The 25,606-nt window shown below is 37.9% G+C and overlaps 2 protein-coding genes across 4 annotated transcripts in view; one reads left to right on the top strand and one right to left on the bottom strand.

Moving 5' to 3' along the window:
• The window catches only part of KAT6B (lysine acetyltransferase 6B), a 124,587-nt gene extending 105,876 nt beyond the window's left edge, over positions 1–18,711 (top strand). For all 3 annotated transcript variants that reach the window (XM_068399121.1, XM_068399120.1, XM_068399122.1), the window contains exons 13-17: positions 8,763–8,994; positions 11,002–11,161; positions 11,779–12,045; positions 13,281–13,590; positions 15,535–18,711. In XM_068399121.1, the coding sequence (XP_068255222.1) occupies positions 8,763–8,994; positions 11,002–11,161; positions 11,779–12,045; positions 13,281–13,590; positions 15,535–18,017 (3,452 nt within the window). In that variant the 3' untranslated portion in view covers positions 18,018–18,711. The remainder of the gene's footprint in view (positions 1–8,762; positions 8,995–11,001; positions 11,162–11,778; positions 12,046–13,280; positions 13,591–15,534) is intronic.
• Positions 18,712–20,808: 2,097 nt separating this feature from the next.
• The window catches only part of DUSP29 (dual specificity phosphatase 29), a 30,562-nt gene continuing 25,764 nt past the window's right edge, over positions 20,809–25,606 (bottom strand). Inside the window, exon 4 of the mRNA XM_068399124.1 lies at positions 20,809–25,571. Within this exon, the coding sequence (XP_068255225.1) occupies positions 25,330–25,571 (242 nt within the window). The 3' untranslated portion in view covers positions 20,809–25,329. The remainder of the gene's footprint in view (positions 25,572–25,606) is intronic.

Below are 25,606 nucleotides of genomic sequence, written 5' to 3'. Positions count from 1 at the left end.
TCAGTGGCAGCCCAGGCTGTAGTGGCTGTGAGATTGTAGGGTTTCAGATCATGAGGGACGTGAGGAGGGCAACTAGCAGACTAAGGCCCAGAATTTTAACTTGTTCAGAGCACTGGTGAGTGGTATCCTGTGAGAAGCTACTGTGAAGAGCAAAGGAGCACAGGACACGTTGATCTCCAGAGACAGTTTCCTCAAACTGCAAAAATGACTTATTCTAATGTTCATGAAAACAGCAGGCTTGACAGTAAGCCTGCTATAGGCTGCAGGAAAAGCTCCTGACTTGAGCGAAAACAAAGCCTGCAAAAGATACTGGTATTGCTTACATGTGCAGGAATGGAATTAAGCCAAAGCTTGGTTGGAGTTGAAACTGAGGGATGTGGAGAGCAACAGGAGAGCTCTTACAAGTATGTGGACAGCCAAAGGAAGAGTAAGCAGAACATGGCCCTGCTGCTGAATGGAGTAGGCGTTGTGTGACAACATGGAGGGGCGGTGGGGGTCTCAGAAGTGATATGAGCTACTTAGTACGTTCTTTGCTTTGACTTTCACTGACAGGGACTGTTCTCAGGTGTGGCAAAATTTATGGAGCAGAGAGAAATGCCATCCATGGTAGAGGAAGATCAAGTTACAGAGTACTTAAGTAAAATGGACATATACAGACTCATAGGACCAGGTGAGATTCACCCAAGAGAACTGGCTGACATGATTGTGAGGCCTCTCCCTATCATCTTGGAGAAGTCATGGCAGCTGAGGAACATCCTCAGTAACCTGAAAGGCGGCTAATGTTACATGCATCTTCAAAAAAAGTCAAGGAAGAGTGAAATAGATGGATTTGTATCATCATGATATTACAAAGATGATAGAGCATATGACTTGGTATAAGTCACATAACATGCTAAGGTGCTTCTGGATCTGTGTAAATTCTGTATATGCTGTCTTCTGAAACTTATGCTGTTAGCATTAGATTAGCTCATGGTAGGAGAACTTACTTTGGAAGTAAGCTATAGGAAGTTTGGAAGTAAATGCTGTCAGCAGGCTGTGATTTAAGCGCTGTGTTGCATAGGTGCATTTGGAACTCGATGCGGTACTCAACACTGGCAGCTTTCTTCAAGCCTATTTATAGGATCAGTCGTGTATTACTATTGTTAGTATAGCTGAACAGGTTCAGAAAGATAAAATGGAGTTTAGTTGTGCATTGACAGCAATTCTGTGTAGCTGTTCAAATTAATTTCATTGCAATGGCCTTAGTGCACAGCTGCAGAGCAAGCATGTCCCTTAGAATGGCAATAGTGCTTCTGACTTTGTTGTATGTCTTGTCCTTGATGCACAGGCAGTTAAGCCATTTACAGCTCAGCTGCTGGATACCAGTACATACAGATGACATGTCTCATAGGCAAACTGAAGCTGGTGACAGTTTACCTTATTATGACATACTGTATGTTATAGCAGCTCAGTAGCTGTTTCATGACTCTTTGAGAGCTGACAACCTGACAGTTGTTCTAAGCTATGTCATTCCTGTTTGTGATTTGAAACCTGTTTTTAAAATGGGCTTTCTATGAAGGCAAGGCTTGAGCAAGTTTGGAGCTGTTTAAGTTTGCTTTTGTGTTTTGCTCTGAGGTGAATTACAGTGGCAAAAGAGACAATTTTGGAAGCCAAGGTTAATAGATTTGAATTTGGTTTTTCGTATGGTTTATTCCCCACCCTGATTCTCAGTCACTACCTATTACAAGAATATCATCTGAATTTCTGAAGATTATTCAGATGTGATAATAGTGTCATCTGTTTTGTGGGTATTTTAATACATAAGCAATAAATTAATGCTTTTGCAATGGTACTTCTCTTAAATTTTGATCCTTTGTACTTTAAAAGGTGGAGAATCATTTTCTTCCATGTAAATGAAGTAAAGATTCACAATAGAAGTTTTTCCTTTTTGAAGCAAGGTACCATGATGATGGTCAAGTGTTTTTACTAGGAAGCATGGAGGGTGATAGCCTAAAAAGCATGAAAGGAAGCTGTCTGGATGAAACCCTGCTGAACAAAATAAAGATTTCTTGTTTCACAAGTCCACTGCTGTTCAAAGTCCAATAGGTTATAGTGGCAGGGTTACTGCTGAAAGACTCTTAGGGAGTTAGTCTAATGTAGAGGCCTCTGCTACATTGCATTTTCTGTACTGTTCTTGTGCTCTGTGAGAGTTGCTCCTCTTCGAGAGCTTTGTGTGTTATGTTTACTAATAATTCTGGGAATGTGGAGGGATGAAACAGGATGTAAACATTTCTCTGTAATGAGTGTTTGCAGTGAAGCAAAGCTCTGCTGCTTTTCTTGCAGTAAACTACCACCAGTGTGGTTCTGTTTTTGAAAGAAACTGCATTTGACTGCAACTTTTCTTTAAGATAAAGGCCGATCTAATCTGCAGATGATTAAAAAAAAAGCGAAGATCTAAGTTTGAATTACAAAATCTGAGTGAAGAGTTGTGTTCTCTGGAACAGCTGGAATGGTCCAAGATGAGGACTCTGGAACACAGGAGGTTCCACATAAATATGAGGAAAAACTTCTTTACAGTGAGGGTAACTGAACACTGGAACAGGCTGCCCGGAGAGGTTGTGGAGTCTCCTTCTCTGGAGACATTCAAAACCTGCCTGGACATGTTCCTGTGTGACATGATCTAGGTAATCCTGCTCCGGCAGGGGGATTGGACTAGATGATCTTTCGAGGTACCTTCCAATCCCTAACATTCTGTGATTCTGTGAATACTCTGATAGTACACATCCTAATTTTAAGACGTTTGTCTTTTTGGTTTGGTGGTTTGTTTGGTTTTTTTTTGTAAACTGAGTTCCGTTTCAGTTACAAGAACATAACAGACTTTCTTCACTAAGTGTTTGTAACTTTCTTATTCAGAGAGATTAATATTATTGATTTCCTCGGAAGTGATACTGAACATGACTTCTTAAATAAGATCAGAACTGTGTTTTATCTCCAGTGAGTTATGTGATTGATACATAAAACTGTTTCCTGGATCAGACTCTCAGATAAATTTCTTCTAAAATTTTTCAGTGTAAACTATTATTTCCAGCTTTTTGTAGCAAACAAAAAAATCTCTCCTAGCTGAAATGCAGGACTCATGAATCACTACCCTCAGGGTCTACTTTGAAGACTCTGTTTTAATTTTTAACCTGAATAAGTGAAAAACAAATACGTGGATTTGTTGCTAGTAGCACAGGAGAAAGGAACTGCAATTTGTAAGTACTTGTCCAGGTACAGAATGAGATTCGGTACTCAACTTGCCATTCAGGCACTTTTTGCTGATTCTATCTGTTTCTGCTGAAGACAATGCAGTGCATTGCAATGCAGTGCAATGAGGTGAAAGGTATTTTCAGAACAATAGTTAAACATCATACATGATGTCCTCACAAGAATGATGTGCCTCTTGTTGTGGCACTGTTCTCAAAGAACCTGCCTACCTGTAAGTCGGGAAGTTCAAGGGGTGGAGGAATTGTGTTAGATCAGCACAGTGTCCATTGCATATGGCACAGTGCCTATTGCTTGTGGTGAGGCTGATCTGTCAGATGCTCCATTAAGGGAGCATGTGGATAGTAAAACACAGGAGATGATACTTAAGGTTCAGCTGGTGGCATTTTCCAGAGTAGATTGTGTTGAAACTGCATCAGGATGCTCTGGGTGGATTGTATTCTGTCTATGTTGAATTTTCAATAAAATGTACAATTGTATTGCCCATTGGCAGTTGCAAAGGGGTTGTGATACTTTATAAAAAGTGCACTAATACACTTACTTTACAAGCCAAATATAGGCCTCTATTTCACCTTCTTAAAACCTACTCTGCTACAATTCTTTATTTTCCAAAGTGTGGATCCTAACCAACTGACTATTGCTTACTCTTAAGCTGAACAAAGTAATCTTTGTATTTGATATAAAATGCAGCATTTCTAGGATTGTTTCAGGATATAAAGTCTTTTAAAAATAGAAATAGTAAATATAATTACATCAAAAATATTTGTTCAAAACCTTCATATTAGCTAAGTTCTCTTGCTTCTCAGGTGAACAGGAAACCACTAATGAAGTGTTCATTCAATCCTGTGCAATATGCATACCACAGTTTACCTACTTGTGTGTGTAACTGAGCCATAGTGTGACTGTGCTCTATTGCGTGCACACAAACAAGTGTAATTCAAACACCTACATCCAGGTCGCAAATGGGCTGGAGGGAAGGGAGGACAAGACTGAGGCTTTTGCTTTTGTGGTTTACTTGAATCAAATTACTTAGCCTAATGGTTTATGACTGTGGTCAGTCTTAAATGCACTTGAAATGATAAATGGATTTGTTCGTTGCTATAGAATATAAGGCATGTATAGAGAGCACACAGATTGTGCTCATCCTTAAAGAGTATCTTTAAACTTCATTTGACTTCCTTCTGTCAATTTTAGTTTGGTCACTTGGTCTTTCTCAGTATACCAGTTAAATTGTTTGGTGTCTTTGTTCGCTGCTTCTTCCTATGCCACTGGCCTCTATGTAATCTGCATCTCTGTCTTCTTACACCTTCTTACACCTTACTTAAAACTGTAGAGTGATTTATGCGTAATATTAGAAAGCTAAGGTAGTGACGTTTGGAAGTGTGTATGACAGGGAAAGAAGGATGTGTCTTGGGGATTTGGAGATAAAAGAGACTTAGTAATGAAATAACTGCTTATGGCAGTTTGTACCTTCAAGTTTGCATAAAACTGCTTTCATGCCATAGGACTGAAAGGGGGTTGGTAGGATCCTGATTTTTAGAAGATTTTTGAGAGGGAGCTAGGGAGGTACAAGTCCGCTCACCTCACATCAGTACTAGGCGTATTAGTGAACACGACAATAAAGACTAGTACTAGTGAACACATATGTAAATACAGTGAATGGAGGAGGAAGGTGGATTCTGTGCTGCTTGCAGAAGACAGTGGTGCTTAACAAATCTTACCAAGCTCTTATAAAATGCCAAAAATTGTGGGCATGATACGCATCTGGTGGGTTCTATTTGTTTGGACAGAGCCAGATGTTCGCATGTGAGTTTCACAAGATGGTTGCCTGTTTTAGTCTGTCCCTTGGATTTTTCTGTTGGCCACTGTCAGAACAGGGTGCTAGACCTCGGATCTCATGCTGTTTGCTTTGTTTTAAGAGACAGAACAGAGCATAACAAAATCAGTAGAGAACTAACTGAAAGTTTATGGAGACTGACACAGATGTATTGAAGTTACTGTTGTCACATAAGTGCATCTAGACTCTACTGTAAGTATTTCAGAGGTGTTACATACTAGGAATGCTGTAGATTGAAATTACAAGATATTGCTCAAGTTAATTTTTTTAAATATATGTTTTAATGTCTTATCTCCTAAATTTGTGTTGAAGGCATAAAATATATGTATCTTATATTAACTTTCCCTTTCTCAGATTGAATTTCTTCTAATTGTTCTAAATCTTGAATAAGATAAAACCTTAGTAGTTCTGGGGAGGTCTGCATGACAAAAATCAAGGGCTGTAAATCGCACGTGGCATGTTGCTTCACTATGAAGGCTGGAGATAAAGCAAGAAATAAAAATCATTAATGGTATTTTGGCTGTTTAATTTTGTGATGCCGTCACTCATAAGCCCAAAAGGTAAGGCAGACAACTCTTTGTTCTTCTAGATTAGGTCTTATATTTTGTTCTGGGTTGGATTTTTTGTGTAACATACAGTCTGACTTGTTCACTCTAGGGGGGTGGGTGGGGAGGAGCTATATTTCGTCCTCTGAGTGTTGCTGTTGTTCACAGTCTTATGGCAGGGGTTATAATTTAAGAAAGTTCTTTCAGGTTTCCACTTTGAGGCTATCCATTATTGAGATTAGGTAGACACCATGACACTGGGGATATCTGTTTAACAGGGGCGTATTGTACTCATTTCAGATGCTTCAGGATAGATACACGAGCTACCAAGATCAGTGTTTTTTATTTACCTGCAACTTAGATCAATTATTTGGCATCTCTTTGGTAAGTTTAATTTAATAGATGTAATTCAAATCACAGAATCTGTTAAGAGAATCTTCCCATTCAGTGCTCGCTACATGTAACTGAGACTGTTACCTCTGTTTTATATTTTTGATCCTGTAGAATGTATCCTGGATAAGCATAGGTTATATTGTAGAATCGTAGGAGAATACCAACAGATGCTATTGCCATGCAGGTGAAGTTTCACTGCTTTAATGTAGAGTGAAAATATGTGAAAGCGATTGCTAAGAGCTAGTCTCAAAGTCCCCAACCATTGGAAGGATCCCGATGATCAAAGATATACCAGTAAAACTCTAAAGCTACTTGTGGTTGCCTAACTAATGATTCCAAACTCTTGATAGTAGTTTCTTATTAAGCCTCATAAGATGTTTACCAAGAAAGCCCTGTTAACGTATGAGGAAAATGGAAGTGGAGGAAGAAAGTTCTTGTCAAAGTAATTATAAAGTATAATGAAAGACAAGAATGAAATCCAGGTCTTGCAAACAGCCTATGATCACTTTCTATTAGTGCCCAAGTTTTGTTAAATGTAAAGTTGGTAGGTTAAACTGTAAAGTTACTTGAAGGAACTGTAAGTTCTCCTTATGGATTTATTTTAAAAATCCAGGTTATTCTCCCTCTCTTTTTCAGTGTTGAAACTTATATCACTACTTGAACTGCTGCAGTTTTGCATGTTTTTTCTATAGGCAATGACGTCTTAGTATAAAACTTGTCTTTATATGTTGTAAACAAGCTGATCCAAAATTCTTTCTTGGTACAAGTGAAGCTTTGTCTAAAATTAAGCGGAATAGGCTATATGCTATAGGTCTCCTTTTTGTGCAGTTGGAAGTAAAAAACCAATTCTTTACCTTCAAACTATTCAGGATGTAATCTGGTTTTGAATGTCAAGTTTGGCTTTTCCTGTCAACAACAGTTACATGTAGTACTAGGATGTATCACCTACTTATAAAAAAATCTAATATTCTGCAACTTCAAATGTTAAAGCCACCTTCCTTTTCTTCAGTTTTAAGGAAGTGTTTCTTCTGTAAAATAGAATAAATTCAGTTGCTGAGTTTCCAGTGGTACCATGCAGGTGTAGGCAGGCTTTATGTAGGTGTCTATGTGCTATGTAGAAGTACACAAATGGGGGATGGTATTCTTCCTGAAGCTCTGGCATTTTATCATCAATCATGCTAATAGTTATGAAGGGTACACTACTTACTTCAGTATCTGTGTTGTTACTGGTCACTTGGAATATAATAGGATGTCTGCTTTTCTGTGTAAACATTTTTGTGCAAACTGGAGGCTGAGAGCATGAAGACCAGTGCATATGTATTTTCCGAATTCTGTTGTGGACCTTTTGTATTGCCCCTGAAAAAGGGAAGACTATTGTTTCAGGCTGCGTAAGTACAGATGTATGTATGTGTGCATTTCGTATTTTTATGTATATATTAAAAAAACAAAAATTGTGTGTGTGCAGTTTGTATATGGCAGAGCATAAAGCAAAATAAGGAAACAGTCACTGCTTCACTCAAAGCTGGATGTTAATCACATGTTTTTAATTTATAGCTTACTTGATGAGGAAAAACTTTGTGAAGAAGTCAGGAGGATTTGTTTAGCAATTGTGACATGACTGTTACTAGATATGTTTTAAAGCAATCTTTGAAAAGTAAAAGGAGGGATTCCAACTTTAAAAAAAAAAAAAAACAAACAAAACCACAAAACAGTAAGAATATTGGAAGGCGAAAGAACCATATACGTTGGTGGATTCCAAATGACTTTGAGTAATGTAATTCCATAAGCATGATGTCCATGTTTATGGTGGAATAAACATTTTGAAAGCCTGGTGTTCAAGGCCCATGTTTTGGTGGTGTTTGTAAAGGCACAGTACAGAATATGTATCATGGAGGGATGAATTATTGTGAAAGGATAGATTTTATTAATTGTGTTATATTTTTCTTTCTCCTGAATTAGTTTTAATGGTGGCAAATGCCAGACTACTTCTGTTATCTCCAAGCAGGTGTGTTCTACTTTAAATTGTAAAAGCTTCTTAAAGCTGAAGAGTGTTAAAAACAGCTTACAACATACACTGCCTTCATTTTTTATTCTATGTATTATATAATAGCTAATCAGTTACTGTCTTGAAGACTGTAAACTGGAATTAGTGAATGTTCTTAAATGTGAATTAAGGGAGATTATTTTTTAATTATCTCTCCTAAGTAATTCTGCTAGTAATGCAACTTGTGAATTATATGTCACCTCTGAAATACAACAACTAACTGTTTAATCAAAAACTTATGTCACCAGGGGCTTCTTGAAGAAAACTGACTTAACTGATATTACCTATGACACTTCCTCTTGAGATTCGTCTGAAGATTCTTGGCTTCAGTGATGTAACTCAGGTGTAAAAGTTTCTCAAAAGGCCAGATAGTTGTAGTTCTAAATGAGATCATATATTATGAGACCTGTTCCGAAATGTGTTGGCTTTTTCTTTCCTCCTTGCCTTATGATTAGAAGGAGGGTTTTGGTTAGTGTTTGATTCTCATAACGTAAGATCTCTTACAAGGATTTGATCTTTTTCTATGTCACTATAATGATGGGAACCAATCTCTTGTGGATAGGATTTCTTTAATTGCAAGAGCTACCAATAATGTAATCGGTCATGCTGATCTTTCTATTAATACCACCTTTCTTAAGGGGTAGTTAAAATTCTTTAGTTTTGTTATCTCAGTAAGGTATTCTGTTTCTTTTCCTTCTAGGCTATTTACTTTCTAGAAGAGAGGGTCAAGCAGGATCCCCCGAAAAGCCATTGTCTGATCTGGGTCGTCTCTCATACTTGGCTTACTGGAAAAGTGTCATATTAGAATACCTTAACTGCCACCATGAAAAACAAATCAGCATCAAAGGAATGAGTCGAGCTACTGGAATGTGTCCACATGATATTGCCACAACCCTGCAGCAACATAGCATGATAGATAAAAGAGAAGATAGGTCAGTGAATCTTCTAAAAAAAAAAAAAAAAAAAATACTGAGACAAAACATTCAGTTTCTCTGTTTCCAAAACAGTTGATGTGAAAACTGTCTGTGTAAAATTCTGACTTCTAAAATGAATGGTAATCATCTTACTGAAGAAGTCAGTACAACTGTGTCTTGTTAATGGGGTCTTACATAAAGAGTTTTTCTCCTTAAACAAATGGTGTTTTCTTGGATCCTCTTTCATGTTAATGGTTATTAGAAGGGTGTTAATGGTTATTAGAAGGGTGTGGCCAGCTTGAAACATTTTCAGTGAAGAATTTTGTTTCATTCAGTATCATCTTCTGTGAGTACAATTCCGACTCTTGCTTTGCAAATGTCTGTCTGTGTGAGGGAAAAATTTGGGTTTGTGGGTGGCAGTCTCTCTCTCCACACCCCCTTTCTTAGTTGTTACTGAATTCACATAAGCCATGGGATCATAGCAGCTCTACCTGAAGTCCTCCTGCTCAAGGTGCTGGCAATGAAAATTACTTTTTAAAGTTCCTGTTTAATGTTACGATCAAGGTTGAAAGATAGTTCACTGAGAAGTTGAGTGCCTGTTTTGTGAATATCTTCTTTCTTAATGATCTTGATTGATGTTTTAGTTTCTAAGTGAGTTGTTTTTGTTGTTTGGCCTCTTTTTTTTCATAAAATGCCTTAAATGACTTTCAATGGTATTTGTGTTTCTGAAGGGCTGCTTAATTCTTTCTGGACATTCCAATCATAGAAACTTTATAATTAAGCAGAACTGCCGAACAAACAGTGGGTTGCCAAAAAATAAAATGAAGATCATCAGTGCTTATTTATGGACAACCTGATGGGACAAATGCGTTTTAAAGGAGAATCAAATACATACTCATTACTTATATGCAGCTTCTGCCATGTCACAAATTATTATAGGCCCTGAATACTGACATCAAGTTAGAAAATAATGTTTTTTTTATCTATAGAATTCAAAATACTTCATGATCAAGGTCAGTTAGTCTTTTTTCACAGGTAGTAAAGCTTAGACAGGGACATGAACTGACCTGGCTAAAGGTATCCAGAAGGTCAGTGGCTGAGCCAGGAAAAGAAATCACATCCTTGAAATTCCTGCCATTCACTTGGGAATCGGGTATGGCTTCTTATGATTTCCCACATTTTGTTAATTATTCTTACATGTAGTGAAGTAGGAGTTTGTCACAATTCCATGAAAAGGGTTCACCTGGATCTGATTTTTTTTTTTTTTTTATAAGCATTCTGTCAGTGAGAAGCAATGTTGTCACTTAACCTACTTGGTTTTTGCAGCATTTGAAATCCTGGCTAAAAAAAAACAAAAACAAAAACAAGTTTTGCTGTTTAAAATTGTATAGTTCTTTATAACAGGGGACTTCGGTGGGATATGTGCTAGTATATTAGCATACTGTGTTATTATGTTAGTCTTTACCTACTTTTGATACACTACTTCATTTAATAGTAATTAGGAAGTTGTTTTCTGCTGCATTAGCATAGGACTAAGGTACACTTTTATGCTTTGGTAGAAAACCTATGTTTCTAACTTGCTTTCTTGTCCAGTTAGCTGCCATCTGCAGTTGTATTATTAATGACTTTCTCACTCTTCACTTGGTGATCCACAGTGTTTTCTATTTATGCTTGTATGTCATGTTAAAATTGAAAGTTGTTCTGGCAGTGACTGAAGTGCCAACACTAAACCTCTTCATGGATTTAGAGTAGTCAACTATAAAGCCTTTACTTTTTTCTCTGTTGCCCTAGTGATGTTTAGTATTGAGCTTTCACTTCATAAGCTGTTGTTTCCTCACATCCTCTTAGTAAACAGTCAGTAGTGTAAATGTGTTATCTGCGTGTGTCAGCTGATACTTTTAGTTTGATGTATCCATTTATTTACCCATCTATTTTCACAGGTTATTGTGCAAAAGGATTTAAACTGTAGGAAGGTTGTTTTAGATGATCACTTTATAAAATAAATTACTGTTTATTGGATTGTAGATTTGTAATTATTAGAAGGGAAAAGCTGATTTCAAATCATATGGAGAAACTGAAAGCGAATCCACGTATCAATGAAGTAGATCCTGAAAGCTTGCGATGGACTCCTTTGTTAGTTTCTAATGCTGCAGTTTCTGAAGAAGAGAGAGAAGCAGAAAAGGAGGTAAAAGCTGAAATTTCTTATTCTGAATTTCCCTTCCTTTGGATTTCATCACTGATTATTCAACATTAGGTTATCTTAAATAGAGCAGTTTTAACTTTGACCATTGCTTAATTATAGAGGATACTGATACTGTTGTAATGCACAATTTTTGGAAGCTGTGCAGCAAGATATGGTAACTTTGGGGGGATGAATACGAAAAGTTAAAACAGGAATCACTTGTCATGAAGCTGTGTTTATCATTCTTGAGGTAGTTGAAGAGCATGTAATCAGATCAAATTTGGTGCAGAGCTCAGAGGCTGCAGTGTCAATCGATTCTTTGTGTTATGAACTTGCTCAAAGTGATCCATGTCAGTGGGCATGTAATGTAGTGCTAAAGGACTTAAATCAATTCGCTGCATCATTAATAGTGCTAAATATCCCATGAAATGCAATCTTCTTTGGTTTGTTATCCTAACTGTTGTAAAGGAGCTACTAGATGATTCAGCTTAAATGTTGTTGCTAGGTTAGCCAGCAGTGCTAATCAGAGTTGACTTATTGTAACTCTTTAGCTGAACGTAAAGGATATGGCTAAGTAAATGCTGTTTCAGCGACCCGTTATTTTAACTTCAACCCTTCAGGCTGAGCGTCTAATGGAACAAGCTAGCTGCTGGGAAAAGGAAGAGCAAGAAATATTCTCCGCAAGAACTAATAGTAGGCAATCACCTGCAAAAGTACAATCTAAAAATAAATATTTGCGATCTCCAGAAAGTGTGGCAGTGGTGGGGGAGCGAGGGCAATCCACAGAGCAATCTAAGGAAAGCAGCGAGGAGGATGGCGGGGATGAGAATCAGCAAAGTTCGCCTCCCCGGCTGACAAAGCCACAGTCGCTGGCCATAAAAAGAAAGGTGTGTTACTTCAATGGTTTAGTTTAAGTCATTCATCTCTGATTTCAATCAAATTGTTATCATCAAAATAACAATCTGGTTTTTTACAAACATTTATTAGACTGTTTTAATTCTTTCTATAGCGTTTGGGCACTGAACAGCTCCTGTCTTCTCTTTTTTTCCTCTCCATCCAATTTTTTATCTTTTGGATTTTTCACAGAACTGTAAAATACTACTGACACAAAAAATCAGAATATCCTGTTAATTTTTAAACTAGTGATTGCCCTCTGCTGTTGGGCATTGGTATTGGTCCAACATTGTCATGCTCCTTCCTTTTTTCATCTTAAGATGGAGTCCAGCTTGTGGGGTTTGTCTTTTTATTGTTTTAATATAGGAAGTCCTTAAAGGGGAATACTGTGTTGCAAAACAAATGCTGTTAAAACAAAAGGGGGTTTCTTACCCATATTCTTCTAATTTCCAAGAGATTTAAATGTTAAATTCTGGTTACTGCAGTGCTTACATAATTAGTAATTTTGTTGAAAAATCAACTATTTGAATGGTTTAAATTACTAAACTAAGCATCCCAAAATTTTTAAACCACTCACCTTAGCATATGTATTTAGGTGTCTCGGGTGAGAATTAGGGAATTGGAATGTCCTTTTGTTTAGATTAGCAAACTTAAAAGTAAATATAAATCTGTGAGAATGCATAATAACAGAAATATAAACGAGTGAACAGTTTCTTCTTTGTAGCAGCCAACTGTAGAATTCTTGTAGTGTATTGTTGAGACCCGTGTGAAGCTTGAGGTGCACTTCCTTTGCTGTTATCTGTTTTTCTATATACATACGTATTCCTAAAATGACAGAAACCAGAACTGTAGAAGAATAAACTTTGATACTTGTGAAGGTTGTTGAATTGTAAATCTACAAAGGAAAAATGTGTAAGTACAATTTATGTAATATCACTGAGAATATTATTTGACAGAAGAAGGTAGAAGTCACTACAATTTGAAGAAAATTTTACACTTAATTTTCACCTACAGAAAGGTTTGTGTGCATGTTTAGATACATACCTATTTTAACTGTGCAGACATTGTACTTTCAGATTCTGTCTATATTTGAATTTGGTGCAATGTAAAGTATTTTTTTTGAATGAGTAAATAGACTATTGTAAACTCACTTTACAAAAATTTATGTCCAGAGTCGGCTAACAAACAGGAATGTAGAAAGAGTTATATTTGTGGAATTATTTTTCAGAGACCTTTCATACTGAAAAAGAAAAGAGGTCGTAAACGCAGAAGGATTAATAGCAGTGTTACAACAGAGACCATTTCGGAAACGACAGAGGTGTTGAATGAGCCATTTGATAACTCGGATGAAGAGTGTCCCATGCCGCAGCTGGAACCTACCTGTGAGATGGATGGGGAAGATGATGACTTGAAGCCTGTGATTAGAAAAGCTTTTGAGTATCAACCTGGGCAGCAGAAACAGGAGAAGGAGGAGGAGGAAGAGCAGAACAAGGAGGAGAAAGATATTCATTGTTACAGGAGTGATGACAGTTGTACAAGTAAGTTAAAAATATTCTTATATCTTCACAAAATTAATTTGTCGGGTGGCCTTCAAAGGAAGTGTTTATTTTTGTCATAAATCTGGAAATTTTTAACAAGATTTATTTAGCCATTTTGGTCTTAAAATCTTATGATCTTAATAATGGTTTCTGCTTAGAGGTGCTACTGGAGCCATTAATCTCACGTAGTTTATTAGAATTCAGTGGTGACTTCAGATTTTTTTTGTTTTGATTTGTTTCTATTGTGTTTACTTCTTTTGTTATTCCACATCCATTAATATTGTAATATTTTTTTGTGTTCAGAAAACAAATGTTTTCCAGTCCGAAGCACTGCAGTCCTTGTCACGTTGCCAAAAACAACTTCTATGTCCCTGCTACAGGGCATTTCATACTCAACAGAGCAGGGGTATTACTGCAATATTGTCTAATACTGGTTTTGTATCCTTGGTAAAGGATACAAGCAAAAAGTAAGATTTGATTTACACAGATAGCTTTCTGTTCAGCGTTGTTGGTAATTCAGTGAAATGTTTGTTGTTTCTGGGGCACAATATGTTCTCAGCACTGGGGTGCCTATTTTTTTTCCCCACAAAAGAGAGGGATAGTTTTAACCGTGCTCTTTCAAACCAGCTTATCTAGTTTGATTTCAAGGATATTTCCGGGCAGAAAAGCTAATGGATGGGTAGTGAAACTACTAATGAGTTATTCTGAATGTATACTCATCCTTTGACCTCCTGGCTCTCAAATTACACTTGCAAGTTTTAATTCCAGAACGAATGACTGGATTCTCAGGTCTGTATATTTTCTCCAAGAAGCCAGTGGGTACTATTTTAGTGTTTACATGATTGCATGGGAGGTTTAATCTTTGTGATCCTCAGTTGAGGGATCATGCACTGATTTCTATTTAAAACAGCTTTTGTGCTACTAGAGCAACCATGCTTATGAATGTTGGTGCTGTTACAAAACAGTGTACAGGTACATTAGAACATTACTGCTTTTTCCTGCTTCTCAACAGAAATGGATTAAACTAATAGTAGCAAATTCAGTGTGTTCCAGCTTTGTCCCAGTGGTCAGGTTTGCACTGTTTTAACAATAGACTGATACTGTGTATTTGTCCATGGACCATGTCATCACATTAATTGACTATAGGAGTGTTATAGCACTACAGTGAGAGGCAGAACTTGGCAAAGGAGTATCACTGAAGCTGTTACACTTCCAAGTGCAGCATGTTCTATCCGGAGAATTCTCCCTTTTTCTGGTGTATATGTAAGTGGTATCTGGGGAGAGGAGTGAATGTGTTCGGGTAGTTTTTTATAGTCAATGGATTAATTTAGTGTTCTGATGCACTCTGTGTTTACTTTCAATTATCTTTTGGATTTTGACATGTATTGTGAGCTGTATCATGATATGCTGCCCATGAGAAGATAACTAGAATGAATGACCTTTTTTTTAACTCCCGTGTTGGTACTAAAGCATAATAAGCTTACTATGGCTTGTCCTTCAGAATGGTCAAACGGGAAACTCCAGGCTTTCGTCTTTTTACTGTCGAAAAAAGATGAATATGGATTAGATCAGTGTGTATATAAAGTGATGGCCTATCTCTTCTAAAAACAAAGGTTGATAATCAAATATTTGCATAATATTTTTGCTCTAGTTTATGTCTTGTGATTTAAATCTCTGGGATTCTTCTTGTATATAAGTAGTGTTTCTGATGGTCACTGTTAAAAGGCCACCAAACAAGAACAACTTTACATTTCTGTATAAGTGTGTTTGAACTGTAGATATTATGTCGTTCTCTTGTGGTTCGAGATCCGTTTATAACTCTTGTTCCAGAGTTTCTTAATACATTTTGAGTTTATAAATTACTTTTGAGTTTATGTTTGAAAATATTGATTAGTTTGTGCAAGCTAAGACTTTTCTTTTGTCTCTATTTATTGCCTCCCAAAGATAATACAGAGGATGTAGCTGTATTGGAAGAAAGCACTAAAGACAATCTTGAACCTTTAAAGAGTAAGCAGGGCTGGCCCAAAGGAGTTAAGCGCGGTCCATCTAAATGGAGGCAAAGCAAAGAAAGAAAACCTGGCTTTAAGCTTAATTTATACACTCCTCCCGAGACTCCTATGGAGCCTGACTATCAGGTGCTGGTGGAGGAACAAAAGGAAGTACCTGAAGACAAGCCCTTCTCAGTTCCTGCTGTTACAGAGGAAGCGATTAAAGAGCCTGTTGAAGTAGTACCACCACCAGATGATGAGGTAAAAGAGGTAGAACCTGAACCTCTGCATCCACCCAGTGAACCCTTTGAAAAACAAGAAAATGATATGATGAAAGCTGGGGAAGAAGAAAGGAATGTAGAGGAAGGTGGAATCAATTCAAAAGATCAAGAAAAAGACAAAGCAGAAGAGGTGTTTCTGCAAAAAGAGGAGTCCGTGCATTTGGATGATCAGGAGGAGGAGGAGGAGGAGGATGAACCTTCTCACAATGAGGATCATGATGCAGATGATGAAGACGATAGTCACATGGGTTCAACAGAAGTGGAGAAAGAGGAATTGCCTGGTGAAGCTTTCAAAGACATGCTGGAAACACAGCAGTCTTTTTTAGACGTAAATGTTCAAACTGGTAATTCAAATCAAGAGGACTTAATGGATTGCGGTGTTGACATTGCAGCTGATGAGTGTGAAAGTGACCGGAAAGAACTTGCTACAGACTCAGACCCAGTGCCTGAATCTGATGATGATCATACAGATAACAACCAGGACCAAAAAGCTGGTGAAGAATTACATTCCGATTTCAAGGGAGAGAGTACTGAGACCATGGAGATTGATTCAGAGACGGTTCAAGCAGTACAGTCTCTAACCCAAGAAGCAAGTGAACATGAAGATGCGTTTCAAGACTGTGCAGAGACTCAGGAGGCCTGTAGAAGTTTGCAAAACTATGCCCATAACGACCAAAGTCCCCAAATGACCACACTGGATGATTGTCAGCAGTCTGACCACAGTAGCCCGGTTTCATCTGTGCATTCCCATCCCAGCCAGTCAGTTCGTTCTGTTAATAGTCCAAGTGTTGCTCCTTTAGAGAACAGCTATGCTCAGATCAGCCCAGATCAAAGTGCCATTTCTGTGCCGTCTCTACAGAACATGGAGACCAGCCCAATGATGGATGTTCCCTCAGTTTCTGATCATTCACAACAAGTTGTGGATAGTGGGTTTAGTGACTTAGGGAGCATTGAGAGCACAACAGAAAACTATGAAAACCCAAGCAGTTACGATTCTACAATGGGTAGTAGTATCTGTGGAAACAACTCTTCGCAAAACAGTTGCTCGTACACTAGCCTTACATCTAGTAACCTAACACAGAGTAGCTGTGCAGTAACACAGCAGATGTCTAACATTAATGGAAGCTGCAGTATGATGCAACAAACAAACATCAATTCTCCTCCCACTTGTAATGTCAAATCTCCCCAAGGTTGTGTTGTTGAAAGGCCTCCGAGCAGCAACCAACAGTTATCCCAGTGCAGCATGGCTGCTAATTTTACGCCACCTATGCAGTTAACTGAAATCCCCGAGGCTGGCAATGCCAACATTGGACTATATGAAAGAATGGGGCAGAGTGAATTTGGACCAGGGCACTACTCACAGCCGTCTGCCACCTTCAGCCTTGCCAAACTACAACAGTTAACTAACACGCTTATGGATCATTCTTTGCCTTACAGCCATTCAGCTGCTGTAACTTCCTATGCAAATAGTGCCTCTTTGTCCACCCCCTTAAGTAATACAGGGCTCGTTCAGCTTTCTCAGTCTCCACATGCTGTTCCTGGAGGACCCCAAGCACAGGCTACCATGACCCCTCCCCCTAACCTTACTCCTCCTCCCATGAATTTGCCACCTCCCCTTTTGCAGCGTAATATGACTTCATCGAATATTGGAATATCCCACACCCAAAGACTGCAGACTCAGATGGCCAGCAAAGGTCATGTTTCTGTAAGAACCAAATCCACACCTCTGCCACCTGCTGCTGCAGCCCATCAGCCACAAATTTATGGGCGTGCTTCACAGACTGTGGCCATGCAAGGGCCTGCGCGGACCTTAACGATGCAGCGTGGTATGAACATGAGTGTAAATTTGATGCCAGCCCCAGCTTATAATGTCAATTCAGTGAACATGAATATGAATACCCTTAATGCTATGAATGGTTATAGTATGTCCCAGCCGATGATGAATAGTGGATATCACAGTAATCATGGGTATATGAATCAAACACCCCAGTACCCTATGCAGATGCAGATGGGGATGATGGGAACTCAGCCATATGCACAGCAACCAATGCAGACAGCACCCCACAGTAACATGATGTACACTCCTCCGGGGCATCATGGCTACATGAATACAGGCATGTCTAAACAGTCTCTTAATGGATCCTACATGAGAAGGTAGGCCCTTTGGAGAGACAGACTACCAAACTGGCATGTTGGATTGATCTGCACAAATATCTTTTGGAGAGTACGATTTCAAAACCAGCAATTGGTGTGAATGCAAAAACATTTGTTGGCACCATTTAAAAGCTGTATGCAGCAGAAAGCCTTATACAAGTTTTTCTTTTTTCTTTATTTCTTGTTTTTGTTGTTTGGGGGTTTTTTGTTTGTTTTGGTTTGTTTTTTTTTTTCCTGTTCCGGTTTGTTTTTTTTAACTTTGTGGGATTTAACTTCTCTTTTCTTTGGGGGGAATTAGGTGGTTTTTGATTTTTTGTTTATTTCATTGAGCTTGAAGTTCTCTGGAAAGGAAGAACTCTTTCTATGAACTGCAATTACACAGCAGCTGATGGTTCAGAGCCATTCTATGTGCCTGCTCCCATTAAAAATGTGGATAAATAGACTCCAAAACTATCAGACAGTACTGGATCGTGAGCTTTCTCTCTCTCCTTTCCCCACATGTAAATGCCTTTTAGCAGTTCTTTTATTGTATTATTTTGTTTCTGAAGGTGACACTTCCGCATGCCGCTAATGTCTTTGTTAGTGACAGTGCATTTTGTAGTACTGTACAAGTGTTGTGCTTAACAGTAAGCCATTTCTTAATTTTTTTGCCTTGATTAGGTTACCCTAGTTTGAGGGGTAAAAAAAAAAAAAACAAACCAGAACTATATTTTTGTTAATTATAAAACTTGTAAAAAATAATAAAAAAAGCTGCAAAAGCTATTCACATTTTGGTTAGTTCAAAGGGTTTTATTGCTGTATGTTTAGTGTAAAGTTGAGATTCTTTTCCATTTTTGTGACCAGTTTCTTTGGGGCTGGGGTAGGAAAAAAGGCAGCTTTCTGTTTTATAAATACTGTTATGTTTTTATGTTGATTGAAACATCTCGGTGTTTATTTGTCAAGTTTTGAAACATTTTCATATATGTCCAAATACTTGGCAGGATTTAAAAAAAAAAAGAGTAGTGAATTTGGTGTAAAGTTGCTATTTTATGGAAATGCCTCTAACTTTACATTTTCATTCCATCTGTAGATTTTTCTATCTTTATAAAATATTGGAGTTATTTTTTAAGGGAAAAAATAGAGAAGTAGCGTGTGAATAGCTCAAACTAAGCTTACAGATCGCATGTAAAAAGGCAAAAGTTATTTGTGTCTGTTTATATTGCTTCCTTTTTTGTAGCCTTTGTACCTGTACAGAGTGACTGTAAGGGCCGAACAGAAGAGGCTTGATACATGTAAAAATAAGACCCAGTGACACTCTGGTATTTATCTGTTATCTTTTTAGTCAGTCACTTAAAAAAAAAAAAAAAAAACAAAAAAACAAAAAAACAAAACCAAAACACACACAAAAAACCCACCCAAGAAACAAAAATAAAACCTGCAAAAAACAACAGCCCCCCCTCACCCCCCAAGCTGTACATTTTAACATAAAATAAATTATGATGAGCCATTTTTAGCCTCTTGTGTCTTGTCATAGTGTGATGTTGCATGGGAATTACCTCCTGAAATAGTGTTTGTTACACTGCTCTCACGTGCTTGATCTAAAGCCCATTAAAGTTGATGGGGTTTGGATTGGGCTGTTAGAGCCTAAGTGTAGGTTACTCATCATAATTGCATACACCTTGTGAAAATAAAGAGTATCTAAGATTTTTTTTTTATAATCTTAATAAAATATTGAATAGATATGTATTTAATACATGACAAGGTCGTCAATATTTAAGGTATGAAACTTCTTTCCTATAGAAAGTGTTAATATATATGTAAAAGGGTATATGATAGTAACAGACATGATGTTTGGACTTTATATTGATGACAGAATTGTAATCTCTTCCTTTGTCATTGTTACTGGATTACAAAACGATGCAAATCTTGTGTTGAACCTCTGAGTTCTGTGTATGTGCATGTATATGTGCCCACACAAACACATAACAAGTGTATATGGACACTTCTAATCTAGCAATAGAAGATCTGTAAGAATGAAGAAGGCTGTCTATATGTGGAGCTTGTGAGTGGACTGAGCTTAAATTGGGTGCATGTGAATCTGCACCAGAAAAAAATCCTTGTAAGAATTTTTCAAAATGCTTCTAATGTAAATGTTGCCACTGAATCCCCCCCCTCTAGCCCACTGACACTGCAGGAGGGTTGCTAGCTAAGGTGAAAGGATTGGTCTTCTTGATTGAAAATTCTGTATGTCCCCATTCCAGTATATAAAGCAGCTTTATAGGTGATATTTTATATGCTCAAAAGTCAGAGAAATGTGTATATCTTTAAAGAAAACCCTTAAAGTGTGTAGTGTTGCCAAATCAAGAGATTGATGCTACAGATTTACACGCATAACCTGTTCAATTTTAGTATGATGGGGCAGCAGTCTAAGCTAGTGGATCTGAACAGGAGCTAAAATTGCTGGTCAAATGGTAATTTGGAGTAACTTGTATTTTAGGAGTTCAGAATGCTTGATGAGGGGAGCACAATACAACAAAGATCTTTGTTCATGCACTTACACTGTCAAATTTGCTTTTTGAGGGAAAAGAGTATTCATAGTACTTAAACTATATGTGTGTTTGTCCTCACAAGAGTCACTGTCACCTTTTTTTATGCTTGGGAAAAGGGAAGGTGAACACAACACAGCTAACGTGCAGCCTTCAAGTGTGTATAACTAGGACTTTGTATCTTTGTTGATTAATTGCATCTCAAAGTAGCACTATGTTTTGTGATTTTTCATTTGAATGTTTTTACAGTGAGTGAAGAAGGCACCTGAGTCTTTATCTACTGCTGTTTATTTTCAGGTTTCCAAGCCTGTAGCGTACAGGCAAATCAGACCACCTTGTCATTTCAGTGTGTGCTAACCTGAAACAGACCATCCTGACTCCAGCATACTGCTAAAATTCTGTATTTGCAATACATAGATTAAAACTTGGGTGGAAAATGATGTGTGCACAACAGGCAAGTTTCCAATACTATTTTTTTATTTCAGAACTGAATTTATTTCGGGAGGACAAATGGCTGTCCTACATCTTTTCCTATATTGACTATTCAGCTGTGAATTGCATTACTGCACTAAAGTTTCTGTTTTAAGAAGACTGTCTTTTCCTTGACAGATCTACCTGTTCTATGTATTGTGTGCCCATTGCAGTGTCAATTTTGACTGTGCTCTAGCACTATCCCAGCTGAGAATTAGCTCTTTCTTTTAGTATCTCAAAAGAATTCTTCACAGAGTTGCAATAGATGATTCTTGTGAAATGCAGGTTTCCCTGCCCATGCAATCTTAGTCTTTGGTTTGACAAATAAGATACTTCATACCACTAGTGATTTGCAAGAATGAAATAAACTTGCCTCGTTCTGCATGTACATTGCTTACAGACCTGGCTTGTAGGTGAAGTCAGTGCTGTTAACACTTGTTAGTTAGCTAGTTAGCAACTTGCAAGGGTGCCCACTTTGTGGAAGCTGCATGTTCCAGAACTTTTGCTTTTTCTGATTTAATCTAATTGATTCTGGAAGAATGGTAGAGAAGAAAGCTGGGGGGTAAATAAGAAGTATGTTTACTTCAGAACTGTGTAATTAGTGTAGCTGTACCAGCAGAGTGCTTCAGGCAAGACTTGGTTCTAGGAAAGATACTTGTCTTCAGAGCAGAACCTGCTTCGTCTGGAAGCTGCCAGATCACAGAACTGAAGGCTGAACTCTAGTCCTTTAGCAAAGACAGGATTAGTAAGTGTTGTCACACTGGCTGCCTGATCTCCTAGCAGTGGAAAAAATACAACCAATTTTTTACTAACTTTGTAAGAAGCTGTGTGATATAAGCAGAAACAGAGGACTTTTAAATGTACAAAACTTTCATGTTAGATCACTATCTATTTGTTTTCGTTTTATAAGCTGTTTAATTTGTCCATCAGGCAGGCTAGTTGATGGAAAGAAACTCCATTTATATAGTGTGGTAAATAGGAAGAATGGGTCTGGCAATTGTCTGTAGTGCTGAGGGTGATCCTGTTACAGCCCCTTCTGTAGAGACTGACACCTATAGGAGCAACCAAACTGACTGACGTAGTAAAGACCTATGACTTTTTCCTCCGCTTCCCTTTTATTACTTCTCTGTATTAAAACTATGTATCTCCAGCATTGTTTATGATCTATATAGTATTATAGGTCAGCTTTTTCAAAGCGAAGCTCTGGGGTATGCATTGATCAAAAGTTGTTTTGAGCTTGGTGGAGTAGGGAGAGAGTTTGTAAGAAGATACAAGGTAGGATTACAGTTTTGGTTTTATCATAATTTTAGTTCAGTAATTTAAATTATTGGTAGTTTTTTCCCTATCTACTAATAATAAATTAAGCCATGCTTAAGGCCTTCAAGTAATAAGTGTAGAAACACTGGAATACACAGTTCTATTGATTTACTTCATCAGAAATCAGTTTTGTGCTGTTTTTCATCTCCATGCAGGAATAGTAGCTCCTAGTTTCTGAGTAGCTTGGAATCCTGTGCTCTGGAAATTGTCAATACATTCTTCTATTGCTATGTCAGTGTTGCCATGTGCCAATTTCCTAATCTGCTATGCAGGACAAAATGAGTGGGAACTACTCAAGAGTTCTAGCATTGTGTTTTCTATCAGTAGCTGGGAGGCTGCTGTTTGAAAGTTTTGTCAGTCTCCACCAAAAGCATCTGGGCCCCAGGAAATTAAAATTTTTTCTGTGTATTTGCACAGGTCTCAGACTGCAAAAGATACACCCATCTCCAGGCCCCAGAAAACCTTGTTCAAATACACTCTGCATGTAAATCAGCTACAAATCCTCTTCCAGTTACAGCAGTTATCAAGCTATCATGCAGATTACAAGAAAGAAAATAACCTGTAATTTGGCTGAGGGAAATCCTGGTAGATATTTGTTACATTTTAGTAGATCATTTGGTACAGAATTCCTGTCTTGTCAGGCTAATGCTAAGAAACACACTGCTGCCATAGAGAGGAGAAAGTTCAGCTTTCTTCATCAGGGTAAATGAAAGACCAGGGCCATGTGTCTGAAAGGCAGGTTGGTCAGGCACAAGTCTGGGAGAGCTGTTGCATGTCTAAGTTGTGAATTAAGTTGCAGTAGATGGTAGGGCGCTCTGAAAAGGTGTGTTTTAAGGTCTGTGGAAGTAGATGGAAAGAGTTGAGCAATCCCTTCCAAGAACTTTTTGACTCTTTAAAGCCACATTGTGACTGCTCATTTATTTTTGAAGTGTTAAGTGGCTTCCTTTGAGTTTCTTTTTATTTGTTTTTTTGTTGTTGTTTTTCTAATCCAGGTGTAGAGATACTTAATTTTCTGGAAGTCCCAGAGTTTGTGTATCTCTATCATGAACATTGTTCACATCATGATGTCTAATTTTTTTTTTTAACAGTAGTCTAGTTGTGCTTACTGTGTTGTGCTGTGTCTGAGAATTTGAAGATAAGGTCTTTATTATACAGATGAATACAAGTGAGAAGTCAAAAGCATTGCATTAGGGGTGCCTGCAGCCTTGGCTACAGTTACTCCTTGGAGATGAATGATTTACTGGGCTTCGGGACCCAAAAGGAAGTGAAGGAATAGGAAAGCCTTCACACGCGAGATGCTAGGCCTGTAAAGAGCTGTTAACATCTACAAAAAATGGTTTAAAGTTATGCTTGACTCTACTTGGTTTGTAGCATATACGCACAGTTCTGTGGCACATTTCTGCCCTGTGTTCTTTTTTTTTTTTTTTTTAAAGTATCCAAGGTGTCTACAGTCCAAAGGTACAAAATCTTTGTCAGCTGGTAAAGAGCAAGAGAACTCTCCTGTGCTCTCGGTGGCTCGGTTGTTCCTCTCACGCACTGAGATGGTAAAGAGCTCTTACCTGATACAGTGAATTAGGCAAAATTCCAGTAGGGAGGGTGATGACTTGACCTTTTTGCAGATGCAAAAAAAGGTAAACATGGCTTAATTGTGATCCTCCTCTACAGTATATTTTAAGACTATCAAATACTGCTGAGGTTGCAAAACTCTCATTGTGTCAAAACACAGTTACTGATATTTGGTATCAGACAGAGTGAATTGAATAAGTTTAAACAGAAAAGTGGATTTGATGTCCCCATTTGTGTTTTTGGACTACTTCTGTCAAAAAATACAATTATTAGCAACTGTATTAGAGCACAATAATATATTAAGATGACTAAAGCTGAGATAGGAGGAAACATTTGGTAGTGGTAAATATAAACAGGGATGTCTGGAAGTGCCAGCAGCAGCTTTCTCCTGGTTAATCAGGTCACTGTGAGATTTTTTTAAAGCCTGCACCTATGTCTCTTACCTTTTTAATGAAAACTAAAATCTCACTAAAACTGGTTATAATCCATGATTATGTAGGGGGTTATTAGGGCTGCACAAGTTCAGTGTTGAACTTCCTCTTAGCAATGTAAAGGACATCCTGCTTTTCTCGTTTATTGTTCTAGCTGTTAGTTTTTCCACGTGCAGGAAAATAAGTTGCAACACATAATTTTCTCACGTTTTTTTTTGGTTTTTTTTTTTTCTGTGAGCTAGTAAATTGACTTGGATTCTGTATGTATAGGACCTTTTAAAATTCTGGCAGTTGAAGCATTTAGGAAAAACAAGTCAAAACTGAACCTGCTGAAATGTCACGTGTATGTATCTCTTTGAATTGTCCGTTGTATCTGCTTATGCATTTGACCTTCACCAGGGTCTTGCTTTGTTTCTAGTTTGCCTGGTCTGCTGCAAATCTATTGTGAAGACTGGGAGAGACTCCTCATCTGGAGGCTCTCTAGATGCTGTGCTGCCCTAGATTATTACTGTGAAAGAAGAAATGGAAATGCTAGGAAACAGCACAAAAAGGCTAACTCCTGCAAAATCCTTCAGTACTTTGGGACTAAACAATTCATCTGTGCTGCTACCATCTAGGTATTTTTCCTGCAAAATTTCTTCAGGAATGCCTAGCTCCACTCTTTTAAAGGCCATGTGCTTGGGTTAGGACCAGGGTTTTCGGGGTACTTGATGAGAAGAGGGTTTTCTTTAAGTTGTGCCTGCTTTTGTGCTGTAAGAGCTTTTTTGCAGAGGGTGAAATTTATTGGTTGATGTCACAAAGAATTCTGCTAAGGCTTGAAACAGTCTATGAAGATGGGTTTTAAATTTGGCTTCCCTTCTTTCTCATCTTGACAGCATTTGAAATGACTTTGCTTTTCCTTCCAAAAAACAAATGATCCTTGTGACTTGTGTAATTAACTAAACCTTCCCCTCCCCTCCTTTTACAGAGTTTCTTTTCCAGTAGCACAACCCTGCCAGGAACAATACTAGATCGTGGTGCTGTTGTCATCAGCTGGTAGGCTGTTTTTGGTGTTCTTCCTCTGCAGTGCCAACGCTATGTCCAGTTCTCTCAGCTGCTTCAAGAAGCCCCGGTTTGGCAAGATGCATCGGTGTCTTGATACTTGCTCAATGGCATCCACCACTGTCATGTTCTTGTAAATCATCAGGTAAGCTAAGACCAATGTGGCTGACCGGCTGCGACCCATAGCACAGTGAACCAGAACCTTGTCTGCGGAAACAAAGAGAGATGATGCAGAGATGACG

This window comes from Nyctibius grandis, chromosome 4, assembly GCF_013368605.1.
Source record: "Nyctibius grandis isolate bNycGra1 chromosome 4, bNycGra1.pri, whole genome shotgun sequence".
NCBI classification, from domain to species: domain Eukaryota; kingdom Metazoa; phylum Chordata; class Aves; order Nyctibiiformes; family Nyctibiidae; genus Nyctibius; species Nyctibius grandis.
Note: the sequence above shows the minus strand (reverse complement) of the source record. Positions and strands in the feature narration are given on the sequence as shown.